The sequence below is a fragment of the Mugil cephalus genome, chromosome 11 (assembly GCF_022458985.1).
Source record: "Mugil cephalus isolate CIBA_MC_2020 chromosome 11, CIBA_Mcephalus_1.1, whole genome shotgun sequence".
Taxonomy (NCBI): domain Eukaryota; kingdom Metazoa; phylum Chordata; class Actinopteri; order Mugiliformes; family Mugilidae; genus Mugil; species Mugil cephalus.
In genome coordinates, this window is record NC_061780.1 from 3,369,726 (window position 1) to 3,391,462 (window position 21,737).

The 21,737-nt window shown below is 41.1% G+C and overlaps 1 protein-coding gene across 2 annotated transcripts in view; it reads left to right on the forward strand.

Annotated features, from left to right (window-relative positions):
• The window catches only part of LOC125017049 (hemicentin-1-like), a 76,868-nt gene that overhangs the window by 17,324 nt on the left and 37,807 nt on the right, over window positions 1-21,737 (forward strand). The window contains exon 7 of one of the 2 annotated variants that reach the window (XM_047599893.1): window positions 14,096-14,204. In XM_047599893.1, coding sequence (XP_047455849.1) covers window positions 14,096-14,204 — 109 coding nt within the window. The remainder of the gene's footprint in view (window positions 1-14,095; window positions 14,205-21,737) is intronic. The other variant, XM_047599894.1, reaches the window with a different exon arrangement.

Sequence of the window (21,737 nt, forward strand, 5' to 3'; positions counted from 1 at the left end):
GTATGTTTCCCCATCAAGGCTGCCGTTTTTTGAAAAATTTAAAATTTTCCTTCAAGTTTCAACCTTTTTAGAGGAACCCCCTTATGTCAGTGGCCACATTTGGGGGGGAAAAATTACCCAAATTGATCCCATAACTCGCTTTCCCTGGGAGTGAGGTCTATGCCTGAAATCCCGTGAATATTTCTTGTTCGTCCCTAAATGTGCTTATATGGCTTGGTATCCACCCCCCCGGATCTTACTGGCTTCCTAGCACTGGGGGAATACCCCCTTATTAAAGACAAATTTTATTACTCCTTTCTTTAACAAAAGAGATGGTCCCAGCTTACTGGTTTTCCTTCATCCTAGCCCATGCAAGTTGTGTTTAATTATCAGCAGTTGTGTAATGGAGCGTTAACGTACAGGTTTTGTCACCCTGTAGGCCCTGATTGGGGGGGGATGAAGCCTTGCAGGGTTTTCTCACCCACCACCCTTTTTAGGCCCATAATCCTTCATTGCGTGTAAAAGGCTGTGGAGAGATTGTACACCCTGCCCTGAGGCCCAATAGTGTGCCCTGCTGTGTGTATTGCTGTGTGAAGGAGCTGTATAGTAAAATTTTGCTTTGTGGGCTTGGATACTGGGAATTGAAAAAATCAAACCTTCCATAAAAAATGTGAGGGAATGAAAACCAAAATGAAAGGGTTTGAAATAAGCATGAGGTTTTTTCTGGCTTTGCTAATGAATGTGGGTCAAAACTGTGGGGTGCTTAAGATCAGAAAAAAAAGGGGATTCCAAACCTTTTGCACGATGTATAAAAAAAGCCATTTTCCTCCAAGAAAGGAAAGTTCGTGCCACAAACCTAAGAAGACCTTCCCCCCAAACAAATGATCGGTCTAAACTGACTCTGTCTACTGAGCCCCTTTTTTGGGGAAAGAAAAATCCCCCTTGTCTACCCATGCCTTGGGAAAAAACCCATTTTTCTTCATCGATTTCAAAGAAATCTCATACCTGGTGTAAATCGTTTCGTCGATACGGACTCCATTAGGTCCCCGGGGTGAAGAGGTCTTGCGTGCTTACCCCTCCTGAAACTATTTTTTCCTTGGGGGGCTATGACATGAGGTTTCGTGTTTGGCTGTTGCCCTTGGAGGCGTAAGTTTCTTTGAGCAGGCATACAGATGAAAAATGTTTTTTTCGAAAGCCATCTCCCCCCTGAATGTCTTTTCAAATTATGTAAATAGAAAAATGCAATAAAAAGATTGTAATACATGATGTTTTGTTATGTCTATCCTGTCTGTTCTAAAAACCTTTAACAACACTTTTAACACTTGTTATAAAATGCAATATATATTTTTTATGTAATTTTTTTATTATATTATAAAAAATTTTTATAATATTTTTTAGTATTTTAACTTTAGCTGTAAATCTTTGTAAATACCTTATTTTACGCACTACAAGGCGCACTTAAAAAACTCCAATTTTCTCAAAAGCTGACAGTGCGCCTTATAATCCGGGGGGGCCTTATTTGGACCCAAAATTGAGCCAAACAGGTTCGCAATACGGGAAGCAGCCGGATTTTTTCCCCCGTGAAGGAAGGGTGGTGCATGTGGGATATATGGGCGGGGTGCCGTGTCATTTCCATTTGTGTGTTTATGTAAAGACCCCAAAATGGCTCCTATCAAGAGACACGCTTACGACGCAGGGTTTAAACTCAAGGCGACCAGTCACGCAGTAGAACACGGGAATAGAGCAGCAGCGAGAGAATTTAACATTAACAAATCAATGGTGCGGAAGTGGAGGAAGCAACAAGATGACCTGCGCCAAGTAAAGAAGACTAAACAGAGTTTCCGAGGGAACAAAGCGAGATGGCTGCAGTTGGAGGACAAACCCGAACAGTGGGTTGTTGAACAGCGAGCAGCAAGTAGAAGTGTCAGTACAATCACTATTCGAATGAAGGCAACAGCGCTAGCAAGCGAACTTAACATTAATGAATTTAAAGGCGGTGCTTCTTGGTGCTTTCGGTTTATGAAAAGACGTAATCTCTCCATCCGCAAACGAACTACTGTTTCACAGCAACTGCCAAAAGACTACCAAGAAAAGCTGGCCACTTTCAGCGGATATTGCAAAAACAAGATTACTGAAAAAAATATCCGGCCAGAGCACATCATCAACATGGACGAGGTTCCACTCACCTTTGATATTCCTGTGAACCGCACTGTGGATAAAACGGGAGCACGCACGGTAAATGTTCGCACCACAGGGAATGAGAAGTCGTCCTTCACTGTAGTTCTCGTTTGCCAGGCTAATGACCAGAAACATTCCCTTTAGCGCAGCTCCATCTAATGGATGCATAACGTAACCCCAGCCTCTACTGTAGCGTCTATACTATGCGCCTTATAATGCGGTGCGCCTTATATATGAACAAAGTTTTAAAATAGGCCATTCATTGAAGGTGCGCCTTTAAATCCGATGCCCCTTATAGTGCGGGAAATACGGTAATACCTTATTTGCAGTATTTTGTACGTGTTTTTGAACTGAAAAGGAGAAGCTCTCCAATCTCATTGCACATTGTATGATGACAATAAAGGGTAGTCTATTGGGGGGAACAGTGTCCAAGGTGTGGCCTGTATTAACCAGGTCTCCAAAGCACTTCTCACACTGTCTCTGGGTCCCATCAAGCACACACAGTCCATCTTGCTGCCAAAGACCTCCCGTTCCCCATGAATACAGACAGTACCGGCGACTCAAAACTCTTCTTCTGAGCAGCACTTCTTCTGAAGTTGGAAGGTTTCTTCCAGTTAAAATCGAGTAGTTTTAGTTTGCTCTGGTGTTTTAAGGCTCAGCTGTCTCAAGACAGTTTGGATTAATAGAGGTGATATATGGATAAAATAAAATGAAACTGATATAACAATGATATCTCAGTTATTTCACAAAACTGTTTTGCTTCAAACATTCTATGTTAACAGTTTCATACCAGACTAGTCATCACAGGTAGTCTACTTTGAATGTTTGGCTCAAGTCTCTCATCATATAACGGAGTACATAAAGTGGACAGCTGGCTTTGTCTCCATATTGTCTGCTCTACACTGTGGTGAGAGTTTTAACATTCAGACAAAGTTTGAACTAAGAATCCTTTCAAAAGTTTATGGTTTTTGTTCAAGTGATGTAAAAGGAAGCCACTGACACACAAATATGCAGAAGTGTTTTCAAAGTGGCTAATGCATGCGAAATAAGGAAATGCAGTTTCTATTTAAACTTGCTCTTCATCTGTCTCGGGGGTTGTTTTATTAAATCATCATCATTTGCTATTTATATTTTGAAATATTAGCCGGCATCACAGGTCATGAGAGACAGACGTAGTAATGTATCAATAGAGAAACCTTCAAGCGATCTAAAAATAAGATACCTAGTCTCTTATGTAACTACATGAGAAGAAGTGGGCATTGGTTTTGCAGAAAAAATATCACACACTGACAATACTTCCTTTTAAGGAGATCAGTCAGTCAATCATAAGAGAGAAAAGCTGGTTGGTCGTGGTGGTGGAGCAGTATAGCTCAGCGGTGCACCAAGAAACTTCCTGAAACTTTATTGCCTCGTAAAGAGGAAGAAACTGAAAAGTGACCAGAGGAAGATGACTTCGAGCATAAACAGCAGAGATCACTGGACAAGAAGAGAGAAAACAATACAAAAAAGCGAGATGTTAAAGAAAGAAAGGTGAGAGGAGGTATGGGGAAAGGAGAGTATATAGCGGAAATCCATGTAATCAAAAAAAAAACAAACACAACAAGCTGTCAAACCACCTTACCAGGTTTAAAATGTCGTCCTTTTAAAAAGAGTTAACTGTTTGCACACAGAGACTGATGGACTAAAGATAGTCTGAACAAGTCACAAGTTAATGTTTATACAGTAATCCAGTTTGATGAACATGTGCCTACAACTGGACAATATGACTGAGATAACAACAAGACAAATACCCATAGAATGTAAATGTTGGGGTAGTCACATGACTGACTAAAATGTGTTAAAATCACAACAACTGAAAAACTAAAAGTGCAACATCTTTCGTGTGTGGTGTCAACTGTGGACTTTCCTTTGGTTCTACTTTTACATGTTTGCTGCATTTGCTGCATTAAAGTTTGTCGTGTGGAGGAAGAGACTGAACGTGTCAAGCATCATCTCACGAATTTGGGGTAATTTGTTTCACTTCCTGGTACCTGCATTTCTCTGTGAGAGGCATCAGTGCTGACACAGAATTTAACTTCTCCCTCTCATCCTGTAATGCTGCTAACATAAACATTTGATTCTTTTCAAATCCATGAACCTAGCAGCAATTAGCTGCAGTACTGTCATCTTTTGTCCATTTAGCTTACATGTGTATTTGAGGCTTAACAAACTGTGATGGTGTGATATTTTGTTTAACAGCAATAAGCACTTCTATCATGTCCATCCTTATCATAATAACATGGTTATTAGGAAAATAACTAAATATTGTCAGTCCTTTTTATTTGTCTCCTCATTTGCATTAACAGATTCATCAATTGATTAAAAACAACACTTTGGTCCAATAGATGCTACTGTGTTAGTCTCATGAGGGACCATAACAGCAGAGGCGGACTCTGTTTGTGATACCATGTCTTTTCACTACTGCTAGTGCCTTTACACCCTCCCGCTATAGTGGTGGTACAATTGATCATTTTTACATCAAAAGAAAGTGTGTGACTCAGACATCAAATTCGACTCCAGGGAAAACCTGAAAAAGCTCAGTCAGGATTCATAGGACAGAGTCATATTTATGAGCATGAAGTGAAACAGAGAAAACTGCAGCATCATGATTTTATATCTGAATGAGTCTGAATCTGGATTATATACTCAGAGTTAATGAGACTGAATGGAAAGCGCAGATGGATTACATACCCTTCAAGCTCACTGCTCTGTTAACGTATAAAAACAACAATCGTGGTAGTGTATAGATGTGCTTTATTTCTTCTTGAAGCATGGAGTATGTCCAGCTGATTCAATCAGTCACCTGTAATTTCCACTAGGTGTCAGTCCATAAGCCCACAGTGATGATTCCTCCACTATTAGAGGACAGCAGAGCACACGACCTGCACTGCTCCTGGTCTCTGCTCTGGATCTGTTCCTACAAACACCAGGTATGTGGAGAAGAGCAGCAGAGGATGACCTCTCCTCAGAGGAAACATCACTGTTTACCAGACTGAGAATGTACTGCTGTCACACAGAGACTCAGCTCAACTTGACCGTTAACTCTTCAGCTGAACACCACAGCTCCAGTATCAGCTGTAAGGTCAGCTTCACAGGAGGAGTCAACTACAGAGGCGACAGAACTCATAATGTGACCTGTGAAAGTACTTTCTATCAACTGGTGTGATTTTACAGTCTCAGCTGTGTTCTGGTATGACACTCAATACATTTTTAGAAGATCTATGACAAGTAATAATTGTTGTTTGTATCAAGATGTGAAGAAAATTGAAATCACTGGAGACAGAAGCGTGAAGGTGGAAGAGATTTTCTGAATGTGACCTGCAGTGTTGATAGTTTCCCCTCCCATCATTTATCACAAGGACTAAATATTCTGAAGAATCCATCAAAATGTAACAGAGATAATGCTGCAGAACCCCACTGATATGGACACATTGTTCATCTCTAATGTGAAAACAGAAGATTCTGGACAGTACATCTGCACACAAAACATCTGAACACACCCTATGAGAAAGTCAACGTGAACGGATATTGTAAAACTCCAGAAAAAGAAGAAGAGAAAAAGACACCATTAAAACAAGGAACTTACCACTGTAGATGGCATCATTAACTTAGACAGAGAATTTTGATGCCCCTCAATGTAGAAATCGAAAGGTAACAAACAGATAACAGAATAAAGAGTTAGAACCTGGATTACATGTCTACAACGTTCTTAGGCAACATGAAATGAGTTTTACAATAGTTATTAATTACAGCTGTAATTTTTCATGACTTAGATATCTATTTTATTTGACTTTTAAAAGGTTCACCTCAATGTGTCCTTTCCTCTTCATCTTAACAGCATCCCAACTGTAACTAAACTATAACATTACCTCCACAGATCAAAGAACACTTCAAATATCTGGGGATAGAAAACCTGTTAAGGGAGGAGAGACTCAGAATGTGACCTGCAGAGTTTGAATAGTTTCCCACCGTCTCTTATTACTTGGACCAAACTGAGTTCCAACACAATCCTACACAACAACACTGGATCATCTTCACTTGTCATTCTGAGTGAACAACAGAAGATCTGGACAGTACTCTGCACAGCAACACACCGAACACGACTGTGACTCTACATGCTGATGTGACTGTGACTCTTAAGTAGACTGTACTAATAATACAGAAGTCCAGTTATTGTGAAGTTATTGTGCATTTTTCTATGATTGTGCTCATGATTCCCACAGGTTACCAAGATCCAGAATGAACTCTGTAGTGTGTGAATCAGTCAGAGGTCCTGACCTGTGTGTGAATCAGTGAGGGGTTCCCCATACCAACCATTGAATGGCCCCCTGCTGGAGAACCACGACTGATACTCCGTCATTACCACTGTGTCCAAATCACACAGTCAACCAGCGACAGCTCACCCTGACTGTAAAACACCATGTCACACTGTTGTTGAATGTGTCACAGCAAAAGAAATGACAAAGTAAAAGCAAAACCTCAACATCCAAACAAACGTGTTCAACAAGACAGTACGTAATCTTGACTAAAACACATCTGCTTCTTTTAACCTCCTCTTTTACACATGCATTCAATTTTTATTCTATTTTGCTCTGCCTGATTGCAGTTCATAAAATAGTTCAAGTGTGAAGCCTCATTGCCTTTGTGATCGGGGGTACTTCTTTTTCTGCAGTCATTTGCTTGTTTGGTTAACAATAGCCACAGTACACCATTATTTCCCTCCATCCATTTTATTTGTGACAACATTTAAACAAGACAGTAACTTTAATTACATTTAGACTATGTTTTTTTTTCTTCAGAAGAAAACCGAAGAACTCGGAAAGTGGATGAACTTGGAGATGGTGACCAGTCCAGACGATCCACTGGTACCTTGTTCATTCAGCTAGACTTTTATACAACTGTTAAAATATTAGTGGACAGCAGAACTGTCCTCTATATTACATTATTTTTGATATCTGTTTATGAACCCATTTGTTTCTCACAGGTTTTAATTATTAATTTTCCATTGATCATGTTATCATGTCATATTGTTATTTTAGTCAGATTGAAAACTGCCATTCAGCCTGAGTAACAGCAATTCTGCTTGGAGAACAAATCCCCTTAACATCATACATGCAGTACATGGACATGAAACCTTCGTTAATCATAAACACCAAAAATTCAGCACATGAAGAGGAAGTTGAGACAGTGAGAAAGTTGCAGCATCAGCAGATAAACAGTGACTAAAGTCAGGTTTTACAGACTGCTCTCTAGACCTGCTCGTTGACAAACAGCTGATGAATGAGTTTCACATGTTGAAGCATGAATAGAGCAGCTACTGCAAGTGCAACTTTAGTGTCTGAACTGAATTCCTTCCACGTTCAACTCATGTGCAAAAATTAGCTTCCAGAGATTTTCAGAGTGGCAGATTCTGGGATTCTGTACTGAATATGCTATCACGTCTTCTTTAACAGAGTTCCCTTTTGTGCTGTTTTGTAATGCAACTCAGACTAAACCACATAAAGCTACAGTCACAGAATAGCTGGCTTGTCTGTAAAGGTCCATGACAGAGTCAGTCCAGATTTGTAGTATGTCAACCTTGAGGCTGTGGCTTTAATGATGTCTCTTGTGGTAATGTCTAGAATGAAGGTCAGACTTGTATCTCCTCCTAAGCATCATGTGTTACAATGCTTCATCTGTCCACAAGGAGAAGCAGTGATTATAGAAGATGTCATAAAAGAAGTCAGCAATATGGATGTTGCCAATACTGTGCATGTAACATGTGTGCAGTTAATGTGTTGTTAACCAGGCAAATGTCTGTGAAGGAACTAAATGATGATGGTGAGTGCCTATGTGCAGGTGTCTGTAGTTTACCACAGCTCATTAATGGTGTAAAAACCAGACACACAAGTCAGGTGCTGCTTCAAGCTAATTTTCAAATACACGCAAATTAACACTTTATGGGGCAAGGAACCATATTTGGACAACTCCACACAAATTTAAATTGCGTCCTTGTGCCTCTCACTGAGGTTTAGAAGCATGTGGGTCCACCTCTGCATGCACACTGAGCATAACTCTGGAGCCTGGAGAAATCAAAAATGATTGGAAATATTGTAAACAGAGATATTATAACATGCTCAGTGTTGTAATTGTTGCAGATGCTGCACGAGACGTATCATTTTCTTTGTACCTTTGACAGATATATAACGGTTGTCCAAGCAGAGAGATGACTTGACCCACACCCGAGGAGGAGCTGACAATGGTGATGTGGTCACAGAGAAAGCATCACCATAACTCAACATTGAGCCAAAAGACGTGGAGTACGCCACATTGATTCTCCCTGTTGAATAGTCCGTACCCAGATAGTCACAAGGAAGCAAGAAAGCACAGAGACTGAATATGCTGAAATCATGAAAGAGTACAGGAGAAAGAGAAGATGATGGAGGAGACGAAGTGAAATGTTGGTGGATCAAAGAGGAGGATGAGGAGATGCATAGAAGAAGGAAGTGGAGGTGATGATGGTGGAGGATGAGGAGATGAAACATGTTCCCAGAGGAGCAGAAGAGAAGAAGAAGCATTGTAACTCCAATGTGAAATGATATATGATGGGAGATTTGAGGAGTGTGTTGTACTGTGTGGTTGACTGAGGACAAAGTCTGTGTTGTCATCAGATGTGATGGACTGATGACTGTCAGACAGAGGCTCTTTTGAACGGCCCTCGTGGTCATCAGCTTTGGTCAGAAATTAACCAAATGTTTAGAAATAGTAATGTTTACTTTAGATTCCCGTTTTCCATTTAAAAGTCTTGATCAACAACATTTAACAGTAATAGAGAAGAATAAGATAAGAGACTAGAGGTTAGGTGCACCTATCCTTGTGTGCTACTGCTGCATAGCATTTAAATGAGAGGAGAGCAGAGGAGGTGCTCATGCCCCAGCATTATTGCTATATATGCTTCATCACAAAAGAAAAGTCTTAGGGCCTTGTACGTAAGGAGGAGGATTTTACATACAAAACCATTATGAGTCAGAATTTCAACTGCTTATTTTTACACTTTCCAACAAGCATGTTAATTAAGCATGTTCTTATTATTAAATAATATCTATGTATAGTAATACAACTGTAAATACTTTGTGCTCAACAACATGCTTTTATTAAATGCAAATGATAAGATGTTCCATTACATTTAATCATCATTATTAAAAAAACAGGTGTCAAACATTTCTTAGTTCTTATTTATTTCTTTGTTCTTCTAATGTCTTACCAGTCTGCTCTGTTTGCTGTGTTTAGTGGGTGTGGGTGTAAAATTGCATGATATATATATTCTTTCATTATTTTTATTTACAACCAACAATAATAACACAAAAGATAAGTACCCAAACACATACCAAAACAAAGAAAACACACAAGACAAAAACAAAACAAATACATTCTTCCTGTCCCTCCGTCTGTCCCTCCAATGAGGTCAACTCGCTTTAGCGCAACATAGATCTTCTGTACAATTAAAATCACAAAAAGAGTCAAAGGACTATAACCCTGGGTAAATTCATACTTAATAATATTAACAGGTTGTCCCTGGATTTTGTTCCATCCAGAGTAACAAAGAGAGGGAAAAAGGGTTAAAAATATAGAGAGAGGGCAACCACATCATCTGGTAGGTAACTGAATAAAGGTTTCCATAACTCATGTTTTAACTTGGTTACCATTGACTCTAGCACACTCTCTTGGTAGTACCTGGAATATTTCCCTGTTCCACTGATAATCCATGATATAATATAATATGATAATTCATAAAGAATGGGACATTGACACAGACACCCATCTTTCTTACATTTCTGCACAAGAGGGGAACGACTGGGGTCAAATTTATTAAGAATGTAGGGCATAGATGATGTCTATGCAAAATTTTGTATTGAGGTTCCTTAAATCTGTTGCAGCTAGATGTATCATGACATGCAAGGATGCACTCGGCCCAGTCCTCTGCTTCATACTTAATCCCCAGATCTCTCTCCCATAAAGTCTGAACGCGACTGATATTATGTTCATTCCAGGAATCAAGTGTGTGGCAGAAATATGAAACAAAGCCTTTCAGTGAACTCTCTAAGGTGCTTATCAAGTAGACTGACCACTGGACCACCAAGAAGCAGAAGAATATCTGTTTGAATAATTCTAATAAATGATGGATCTACAAAAAAAAAAAACGAGTATGTGGTATACCAAACTGATCTTGAATGTATGTAAAAGACATTAGTTTTGAGAATAATGGTAACCAATAACCAATAACTCCAATGCCCTTCCTGTGCCAAAGATCAAGAACCCTACTACTGATGCCTGTGGGGAAAGCTTTATTCCCAGAAGATGAAAACCTCTTCCTGTGTGTATAAGCCACCATCTCTCTCCATACCTTTGCAGTATTACATATAACTGGGTCATTTCTGAGGTTGGTGGTTATCTGCTTTTTCCACATTTTAATAAACTAATTAGACTTGAAGGTGAACAACACCATTCTTAAAATAATTATGTATCCAGTCTGATAAGATGCGTGACAGTCCCAGTTACCCCCAGGAGTCCTAACCAGCCTCTGTCTGTGGGAAGCTCTAATGTCTCCATTTTTAATCTGGGCTTTTTGCCAAATAAACTTACTGATATCAGTGTGTATACTCTTGACTATTTGTCTCGTAATCCATGAAGGGAGCATTTGCACTGGAGGAAGTAGGCGTGGGAGAACGTTCATCTTAATTAAATTTACTCTTCCAATCCATGAAATAGGAAGATCCATCCACCTGTTGAGATCACTCTGAATTTTTATTTATTTATTTTTTCCAAGACTAAAAGAAAATTCAGGTGGAACAAATCTTTCAGATTAGTGGCGACTCTTGTTCCTAGGTAAGATAATCCTGTTGTGGACCATCTGAAAGAGGAGTTTGTATTGAAGGGTGGATCTGTAGCGCCCCCTAATGGCAGTGCAACTAACTTGTCTAAATGAACTTATAACCTGAGTCCAGTCTGAATGATTCAGTTATAGACAGAAATTATATTTTTACATGATATTTTTATTAGACCTGTTTCCATGAAATTATTTATCATTAGTAATCAGTAAAGAACAAATGGACTGTCTATGTGTTTGATACATTGCATGAAGTTATATGCAGTGGTTGTGTTACGTTTAGCCCCATCTACAAACGGTTTGACCTTTGGTTTCTGTAATAATAAAGGCTAATCATGTGGAAGTAATGATAATGTCCATCCATCCATTATTCTAAAGGGTCACATGTGGCTAGAGCCTATCACAGCAGTCAGTCTATTACAGGATAAACACAAAGACACAAACAATCATTCATCATTAAACTAACGTGCATGTCTTTGCAATGTGGGAGAAAGCAGGAGAATCCATGCATGCAAACTCCACACAGAAAAGAACCAGAACCTCGATGTTGTGAGATCACAATGCTAACTGCTGGACCACTCTGCTTCCTCAAGATAACTACTACAAATTTCATGTGCTCTGATAAATGCTTTGATAACGAATGAGAAAAAGAGATCAATGAAGAGTAAGAGATTCAGGCAGAAAAAAAGATTAAACACTACACTTTAAACAATACACTTTACCTACTTTAAAACTGCTTTTATAGAAATATGCGGTTTATTTATAGTGTTGGGCAAGTTACTTCCAAAATGTAATATATTTTATATTACAAGTTACTTGCATTTGAAAGTAATAAGTTTCTTTACAATATTACCTTCTGTGTAGAGTAATAAGTTACTTATTACTTTTTGTTACTTCCACCAAAATAAACATTTAGGACAAGGCATTACAAAATGAAGGCAATATTTTGTCATGGCGAATAGTCCTTTTAATATTTTCACCTTATTCTTTTAATCTACTACAAGTATATGAACTACAATTTACATTGCATAGTTTTAAAGGTTGTCTTCCGTGAATGAGTTTTCCTCAGACACACCTCACAAATCTCTTGTGACTCATAACTTTAAATATTTCTATCCATATTTTATCTTACTGGGCGCTTTGTTCATTACCACCCAAAGTCTCATTTATGAGTACTGTAAAACATTGAGATGTATATTGTTACTGTTAAAGTATTCTGAGATGATGTAACAATAACAACCGTGAAAATCCCTCTGCAAACACAACTGACTTAACAAGTCACTAACTGTAATAATATTACCAAATTATAGTTAGTAATGCGTTATATTACTCCGTTACTGCCTAAACATAACATATTACAGTAACGCGTTACTTTTGTAGCCATTATCCCCCAATACTGTTTATTTACTATTTTAAGGTTTGTTAGATTTATCACACCCACATCAACTCTGCTCAGAGATGAAGATGATAGTCTACTATGAAAACTCTGTTGATACTGCTATGAACCACTCCGGGTGAGCCAGCGCTTCTTGGTGAGCTCGATCTCCACAGTGGTGCCATCGGGGAAACCAGCGGTAACAAAGCATTGAGAGCAGTTTGATGGACAGATGTTTCAGGTTCACATTGCCATGACCTGGATGACTGAGAACCTTCACAGACAGGTCCTCACCTCAGCGTCGGTTGCAGCAGGAGTCTTCCTCAGTGTTGTGCAGACAAAGTGGCAGTTGTGAGGTTGCCGTGTGGGTCTGATGATGTGGGGTAAAGCAAATAGTTGCCAATAATGAAATTGAAAAACACTTCCAATGGCCAGTCGAAAATAATAAATATTATTAATGCGTGACTGTCTTGACAGTTAAAATAAGATTCAGCTTGAACTTTGAAAAAGTCATGTGCTCAATGTGGCGAGAAAAAATCAAGAATAAAACTTACATCCTCATTAGGCGGGCATGAAAAACATCGAGTTAAAAGTAAAAATGATCACGAAGACAAAGAGAACTGAAAAAGAAGGTAACTAAGAAAGAACTAGACTGAGACAGAACTTAGACATAAAAAAAATAAATAAAACTAAATAAAGATTGAAAGAGAACTGGGCTAAGACTGGCCAGACGCAAGTTTATCACCCCACTTCTCTCCAGGGTGTGTCCCTTTGTTGCGAAACTGGTCTTCGCACCTTTACTATGATTTAAATATAAATGCTTTCATTTCAATAGCATTATATAATTGTTGTACTTCTCTCAATGTTAAACTCAGAACTAAGATGAGAGAGTCATGAAATCAAACACTTTAAATCAAACCTCATGTCTGTGTGAAAACACATTCATTCATGTAACATTCATTCATTTCCACGACTTTCCTCAATATCCTAACTCACATTAAATAACACATAATAATCCTAACACAATTAAATAATAATAGTAAGCTACGCTAACTAATATCAAGAAGAAGGACACATAGATTATATTCGGGCTACGCTAACCAGTCTTGCTTTGTAGAATATAATTGTATTAAAACACTATAACAGTATTACTTGGTAGAATTACATTCCAAAGTTATTTCCTTAACTAGCCTCTGGATGGCAGTATGGCTCCATGGTAGAGACTTATGATAAAAACACTTTAATATATATAACTTTGTCATTCTAAGGCTTACAAGGATGATCAACACATGGTTTTGACACTGATCATAAGCTGGGTGTAAATTAAACAATATAATTTTGGTTACAAAGTGTACATTTAATAGTTTCTAGTTCTTGTCAAAGAGAGATGCTGCAGTTCTGATTTATTAATGATGTTTATGGCCAGGTGGTCCAGGCACCAAGACGTCTGTTGCTTTTTATCTGTTCGGGGTACCTGGATGTGGATTAACACATCTATGAGAAAACTCTTAAAAGCTTGTTTTATGGGCTCAGAAATCTGCAGAAGAAACAAAACAATCCTGTCCGTTACGGACTAACCAGAGAAGTCCTCCCCTCCTGTTGGGTCAGGGGAGAAATCAGATGTTCTCCTACAGATTTGAACTGAGTCCTTCTAACAGTAGGTCTGCTGAGACATCATGGATGTTACAGTGGAGTCCTTCTCTGGGCTGTTGCTGGTTCTTCTATCAGTGTCAATGTCCTCTTCATAATCTGCATACTGGGACTTTGGTAAGTTAATCCATCTGTACTTCATGTTTTGAAGGCTCTTCAAATGAAATGTTAAAATGTGAACAGTTTAGATTCTCAGTCTCGTCCTGAACACTTGAGTTGGAAGTAACTGAGCTTGTTGCTGAGCCTTTAGTCATGTGACTTTCATTTCATGTGATTATATTGGCCATAAATAAAAAGCTGGGACTCAGCAGTCAACAGTCAGTTAGAGCTGAGGAAGCCTCTTAGATGAGAGGGGACACGTCTTCAAGAAGCAAACACGAGTCCAGTTGCCTTCTATCAATGATGGCTTTTCTGTTCTGTTTTTGCCCTACGTCAAAAGTAACTTACAAAAAAGAATTACATTTAAAAAAAAGTATGATTGTGATGGTAGTTTGCTTTTAGTACTCTGGTGACATCATTTAGTTTTTTGTCTACATTTAAAGTTTCAACAGTGTTTTCTTACCCTGCGAGTGTTTAACAATCAAATATTTCTACAGTGGTTAATACATTTTTCTTTGTATATTTTATTTTGCATTGTAAAATTTGCTACCACTAATTACATTCAATAAACTGTAACTTTTAAAAGTTCTATGTTTGACAAAGTCGTGTTAATGTCTCTCTCTATACAGCTTTCAGCGGTACTTCTGTTTTCTAGTTCTACATCCTGTCTTTTGCTTTTCTTACCATGTTGTTATAAACTTCATCTTCATCCATTTTGACCACTCCTCCACCTGCGTTTTATGTGGTCACTCAAAGTGACAAGACTCCTTTTACCGCCTCACATTTAAACACCTCTTTAAACAACTTCATAATAACTTGCTCCTGGCTGAGTATGACAGTGGTTTAGTGCCGTGAACAACAAAATCTTCTGAGACTCTTATAATAGTGATACACACGCACACATGTTTTCATGGCCGTGTTTGTGAGGATACTCATTGGCATAATGCATTCCCTAGCCTCTTATCCTAACGTTAAACATCTCAACTAAACTCCTGACCCTAAGCCTCACCCTAACCCTAATCATAATGTAATTGTAATCTTTACCATAAAACTGAGTTTTAACCCTCAAACAGCACACAACTACACAACAAAACTGTCTACAGAAGAAATTCTGTTCATCAAATTAAAACTACAGATATTTAATTGGGGCCAAAGTTTATTACTTCTTAACTTATGCCTAACAACATTTTTGACACAAGAAAACCTCTAAAAGTTTATAATCCTCCCTTGCACGGCAGCGCCCTCTGGTGGAGCCAGAACCCTAATTATTTAACAGATTTTTAGGATAGATGGCGGAAAAAAGACAAAGAAACCAAGGTAACAAGGCAGGCAAGTCGCTTCCATTCAGTGAAGAATCAACCGAAAACGCAATGGAAGTTGTGAAAGGTGTTAACACGCACTCTTACGCCATCTCTGAGCTGGAGGCCAACGACACCCCGCTCCCGGACTCGGCGCCAAGCACACCTGTTACAAAGAAAGGCAAAACTGAACCGACACTCTCCGAACTGCAAGACAACATTGTAAGGTTAGTGGCCGAAATTAATAAACAAAACGCAGACAGTCTCGCATTACCGATAAAGAAAAACAACAACACCATTGAGGCTCTGAAGGAATCGTCAGTTTCTTTCAAAGAAATCCAAGACATGAAAACGGATGTTACAACGATCACGCTAGCGAGAGAAAAGACTAACGGCCGCGGAAGATTAGATAAACGACATGGAACGCTACCGCAGGAGATGGAACCTAACCCCGAAAATCCACCGGGTCAATGCAATATATGGTCCATATTGTCCATAATATGTGCACAACACTGGAAAGAGGTTATGGTTTAGTTCGCATAACTCATACTAGTGGGGGGGAAACCCTCTAGGAACCCAGCTCAGAAGGAGCATATACTGGACCTGGGTATAATAGAGATTATATATATATATATATATATATATATAAAATAGAGAACATAGATTTTTTTCCTCTCTTTCTTTTTCTCTTTTTTTATTTATTTATTTATTTTTTTTAAGTTTGTACAGTTCTCTTGCTCTCATGGTGCTTAGTGACTCAACCAGTCACCAAACATGTCTGGCACTCTGCGCACCCTCTGCGGGCGCTGATGAGGTTTGGAGCTCACAGAGCTGGGTGCTGTAGAATTTCCTCATTAGGATTCCCTTTGTCATATACAGTCTTTTCCACTGTGCCCAGTAGGCTTTGGTGGGGGGACTGCAGGCTGCTATGTTAGCCCAAGGCGGCCTACTGCTCCATTTTTCCATCCACGTCAACACTGGTGCTATATCAGGATCAGTCTTTTGGGCTGAACTGAGATGCTCCAAGGTCCAGCCACTGAAGAGGCCTTCGCTCACACGGTGGATGCTTGGGTGAGCCTTAGTACCACTGCATCCGCTGACTCTGGAGTCTACCATCCCCCACTATCAGTGAGCCCGGTTGGGCCACTCTGTCATCTGCACAGCCATCAGGCTTCACTACCCCCACTGGCGGTTTCCCAACAGCCACAGTGGCAACTGCCCCTTCTGGGCTGTCGGTTAGGCTGCACTGTACCCCTTTATGCTGACGCGGGCTGCTGAGAGAGGGATCTGGAACTGTGCAAGGGCAGGAGGTCCGGCAGGGTTTCCTGGAGAGAGCATCTGCATTCTGGTGGTTTCTCCCAGGCCGATGGATGACCTGGAAATCATATTCTGCTAGCTTTTCCAACCAGCGTGCTAGCTGACCCTCCGGCTCCTTTAACCTTGTCAACCAACACAGGCTGCTGTGGTCGGTGCGGGTGGTGAATGATCGGCCGAGCAGGTACTGCCTGAAGTGAGACGTGAACTCCACAACCGCCAGTAGTTCACGTCTGGTAGTGCAGTAATTCTGTTCTGTAGCTGACAGCCTCCTGCTCCCATAAGCTAGAACTCTCTCCTCACCCCCTTGCATTTGGGAGAGGACAGCCCCTATTCCCCAGTCGCTGGCATCAGTGTCGAGGAATAGTTCACTTTCGTCGAGGGGGTAGCCAAGAACAGGAGCAGAGGTCAGCCGCCGTTTTAGCTCCACGAACGCCTCCTGGCATTCAGCTGTCCAGCTAAAACGTGCGTACTTCTCCGTGAGTTCATGAAGTGGCTTGGCAATTGTGGCAAAGTCCGCCACAAAGCACCGGTAGTGTGAGGCTAGGCCAACAAACTGCCGTACCTCAGAGACGTTTTGGGGTGTGGGCCAGTCTTGGATCTGCTGGATCTTTTGGGGGTCAGTGGCCACACCTTCAGCTGAGACGATGTGTCCAAGGTAAGCCACCTGCTCCCGAAACAGACAGCACTTGGAGGGCTTCAGCTTTAAGTTGGCTTCCCGCAACCTGGCAAACACTTGCTCCAGCCGCTCCACCATCTGAGTGCTGTCCCGCCCTAGAACAACTATATCGTCAAGGTAGACAAGGCACGTTTCCCATTGTAGTCCGACCAGGACTCGGTCCATAAGCCTCTGGAACGTGCCGGGCGCATTGCACAGCCCAAAGGGCATCACGTTCCACTCGAAGAGGCCCTTTCGTGTGCAGAATGCAGCGGCTTTGCGGACTCTGGGCATCATCTCCACCTGCCAGTACCCCGACGTCAGATCCAGGGTGATGAAGTACCTGACCGTGGATATCGTGTCCAGGGTGTCTTGTATGCGGGGCAAGGGGTAAGCGTCTTTCATCGTCCGTTCATTCAGGGGCCTGTAGTCCACGCACAGTCTGTGGGTTTGGTCTTTCTTTTTCCCACCTATCACAATCGGTGCGGCCCAGCTGCTGTTGCTGGGTTGAGCTAGACCGGCCTCCAGACTCTGCTGCACCTGCTGATCTGCTGCCACTTGCTTATCCCTGGCCATCCTGCGTGGTGGCTGCTTTACAGGTGGCCCAGGGGTGGTCATAATGTCGTGCTGCACGATGTTGGTTCGGCCAAGGTCAGTGGGGCTGGCAGAGAAGACATCTCCATAGGACCGCAGCAGGGAGGCCAGCTTATGGCGGTTGACCTGTGACAGGCTGGAGCAGCTCTCGGCGTACAGAACCTGCAGGTGAGAGGGTACAGAGGCAGAGGTGGAGTTACTGGATTCAAACATCGTGGCCTCCGAGGAGTGAGACTCCACTCCCTCCAACACTTGGGCAGGTTGGAGGACTCCTGCCACAGCTCCTCTTTTTAAGGTGACAGGTGCAGCACCAGGATTGACCAGGATCCCTGATGAGGATACTGGCAGGCGGTTGTGGCTGCACCAAAACAAGGGCCACTAGGACATGGTGCTTTTCAACAAAACCTTTGATGGGGCTTAACATCATGTCTCTCTTAACAGTATGGCGAAGGCGGGAGGCGCCAGGGACAACATACTCACGTCCCGGCTCCAACACTGTAGTACGTGCCACCCTGACGAGGTGCGCCTCAGTCTGGTGGCTGGGGTCGAAGCGGGGAACCTTCTCGCCGAAAAGGGTTATATCCTGGCGCCCATAGTCCAGGCAAGCCTGCGCCTGTTGCAGGAAAGGGTGGCCCAAGATAACCTCCGTGCTCTCTGCTGTGTCAGCCATGATAAAGTTCACCTGAGTAGTTCTGCTCCCAACGTGCACAGGCAGGATGACTTCTCCGAGGACAGCCAGGCCGTCTGGCCCAATGCCCTGCAGGACCTGTACAATAGATGGCTGAATTGGGGGCTTAGAGTCTGCAGGGACGGAGTTGAAATGGTGCAGGAAAAGCTTGCCTCAAGCCAGGCTAGCCAACTTTATACAATCTATCCTCTTTATTAGGAAGTGCTGCATGGTTTGGTGACATTGGATTACAGCCCTGTGCTGCCACTGCACAGCTGGCTTGAGCATGATGAGTCTCATATGGTGTTAAACATGGGACAGTTTGGTGAAAGGGCTGCAGGGCGGGGGCAGCTGGAGTGCTTATAGTGCAGCAATGACAGTTTATGGGGGTGAAAGGTGTGGTTAACTGGGGCCCAGCAGCATTAACAGTCTGTATATAATCATTTTCTGTGCTATTCAGTGCAGCAGCAAATTGGGTAGATGTGACATAGTTTGCACCGTCACATTTACGCTGAGGAGGGCAAATAAACTCACCACTGGCTGCTGTGTCTTGTGTTAGGAAGGGGTTGGTGCATGAAGAGGATGGGGGGGCGGCGGAGTTGGGGTACAGTTAGTCGGCACGTAGACTGTCGCCTCACCCGGTGCTAGCGTTAGCTCCATGCTAGTCAAAAAGGGGTTGGTGCTTTGTCCATAAAAATGTCCGTCTCCCCGGGTAATTACACCCTGGTTAGCTCGTACAGTCTCTGTTATATCCGACAAGAAGGGGTTGGTGCTTTCGTCGTCTCTGGGGGCCGCCATGTTGTCAGCTGGTCCGAGCTTTCCCTCACTTTTCCTGCGCGGAAACTCCGGTCGTCTTGGCGACAATAAATCCCGGACGAGCCCCCAGTGTTACCTCCATAGCTAGCTAAGCTAAGTCTCGTCTCACCTTAGCTTGGCTCGTTGATGCTGGTAACTAGCAGTCCGGGTTAATTGCGCGCACACACAGAGGAGGAGAGGCGAAGTAGTTGAACACATGGACCGGGGCTTTATTTGGCACTTTTCTTCCGTTCGTACAACACAGTACTTTTTATGGCTGCAGAGTGGAGTTTATTCACACCGACTGTGTAGTTTTCACACACACTTCTTTTCAGCGTAACGTTATTCAAAAGAAAACACTACGGCTACGTGCTGACTACGTCACACACTAACCATAAGGCCACCTCTTTAAAAGGGAATGCTCAGGCCGTTAACAATGTTATAGATTTTCGAGACGTGACAATGTGGAGATGGCGGAGTGATGTTTTTAGTGATGACCCAGCCGTGCTGTAATGCTGATTTGAGCACGTCCTAAATGTCTTATTGACAAGCAGCAGCAGCAGCGGGAGCACGCAGCAGCACGCAGCAGCACAACCCAGGCATTATGTTATCTGTTTTCATTATCGGTGGTAAAACAGATAACGATATGAACCGATATCACAAAAACAGGCGAATATCGGCCGATATTATCGGTTGACTGATATTATCGGACATCCCTAATATAAAGCCTTTGACACTGTAAAGCATGATGTACTATTGGATGTGTTAGAAGTTTTTGGGTTTGGTTAATACTTTAAAACGGCAATACAAACTATGTTTAGTGAATGCAACAGCTCAGTTAAACTTCCTTGGGGGACCACTCGCAGATTCACCATATCTCGTGGTATAAAACAAGGAGATCCAGCAGCCCCCTTTTTGTTTATTTTAGTCATGCAAGCAATAGCCCTACATATGTATAATGACTCCTTTCAAGGTATTCAAATCTTATATAAAGAAATTAAATGTTGCCAGCTGGCTGATGATACTACTATTTTTCTAAAGGACAAAATGCAGATTTAAAAAATCATAAATTGTTTAAATCTGTTTTCTAAAGTGACAGGTTTAACTCTAAATGTTAAAAAGTACACCCTCTTTCCTCTTAAAGATAGCAGTACTCATACAGTAGAAATTGTAGGTATTCCTGTTAAAGAGGAAGTAACTTATTTAGGAATAAATATTTGTAAAAATCAAGCAGAATAGAGTCAAACTTCCAACCCCTTATTCTAAAAATTTAAAATAAATTTAATATGTGGCTCATGAGGGATTTATCACTCAAAAGTCGGGTTCTTTTATCCAAAACTGAAGCACCATCACGTCTGGTTTACCCAGCGAAAGTCTTAGAAGTATCCAAATCAATTGTAAAAAAAAAAAAAAAACTATTCAACTTTCCATGGAAAAACAAATCTCACTACCTGAAGAAAAATGCGTTATGTAATGCAGAATGTCAGGGAGGATTAAATATGCTGGACTTTCATTCATCTAACATAGTCTTCAAGGTGAACTGGATTAAAAATCATATCCAAAATAAAGATAAATTATGGTATTTAATTCCCAGTCTTATTTTTGGAAAAGTCGGTGGTATAGAGTTTCTTCTAAAATATGATTTTGATATAAATAAACTCCTGATTCGGATATCTAACTTTCACAGACGGGCGCTTTTATGTTGGCTTCTTATTGTACTTATTATATAATTTCTCTCCCCACAAACATTTAATTTGGAACAATACAAACATCAAATATTTGTAGCCAAGGTGACTATTTCAGCAAAGAAACAGGAAACAGTTTGGCTGTAGCCATTCACTGTATCTGTCTCAACACTGCTGAACTTTTCAGATGTGACTGTGAAAAGAAATATGAAAGTGTGCATCCTCTGTCTCTGTGAAGGACTGCATTAAAGTTACATCTAACAGTTATTTTCATCATCAGTAAACCTGCATTTAAATTCATTGTTTCACAATCCAAATGTTAAACTTTTGTAATATGCCTGTCTTCCTCAGAGAGAAAAAAAAAGAGCAGGAGAAAACCCAAATAAACAAACTTCTATCAGAGATGCGTACATTGAGCTGAAGGAAACACGTAGAACTAATAATAGAAGATATAGCTGATGATCTTATGTGACAGTTTGAGAGTATACAAAGTGGGCCTATAGATGCCATTCGTCACTTGAGTATATGTTTTTTTTCTTT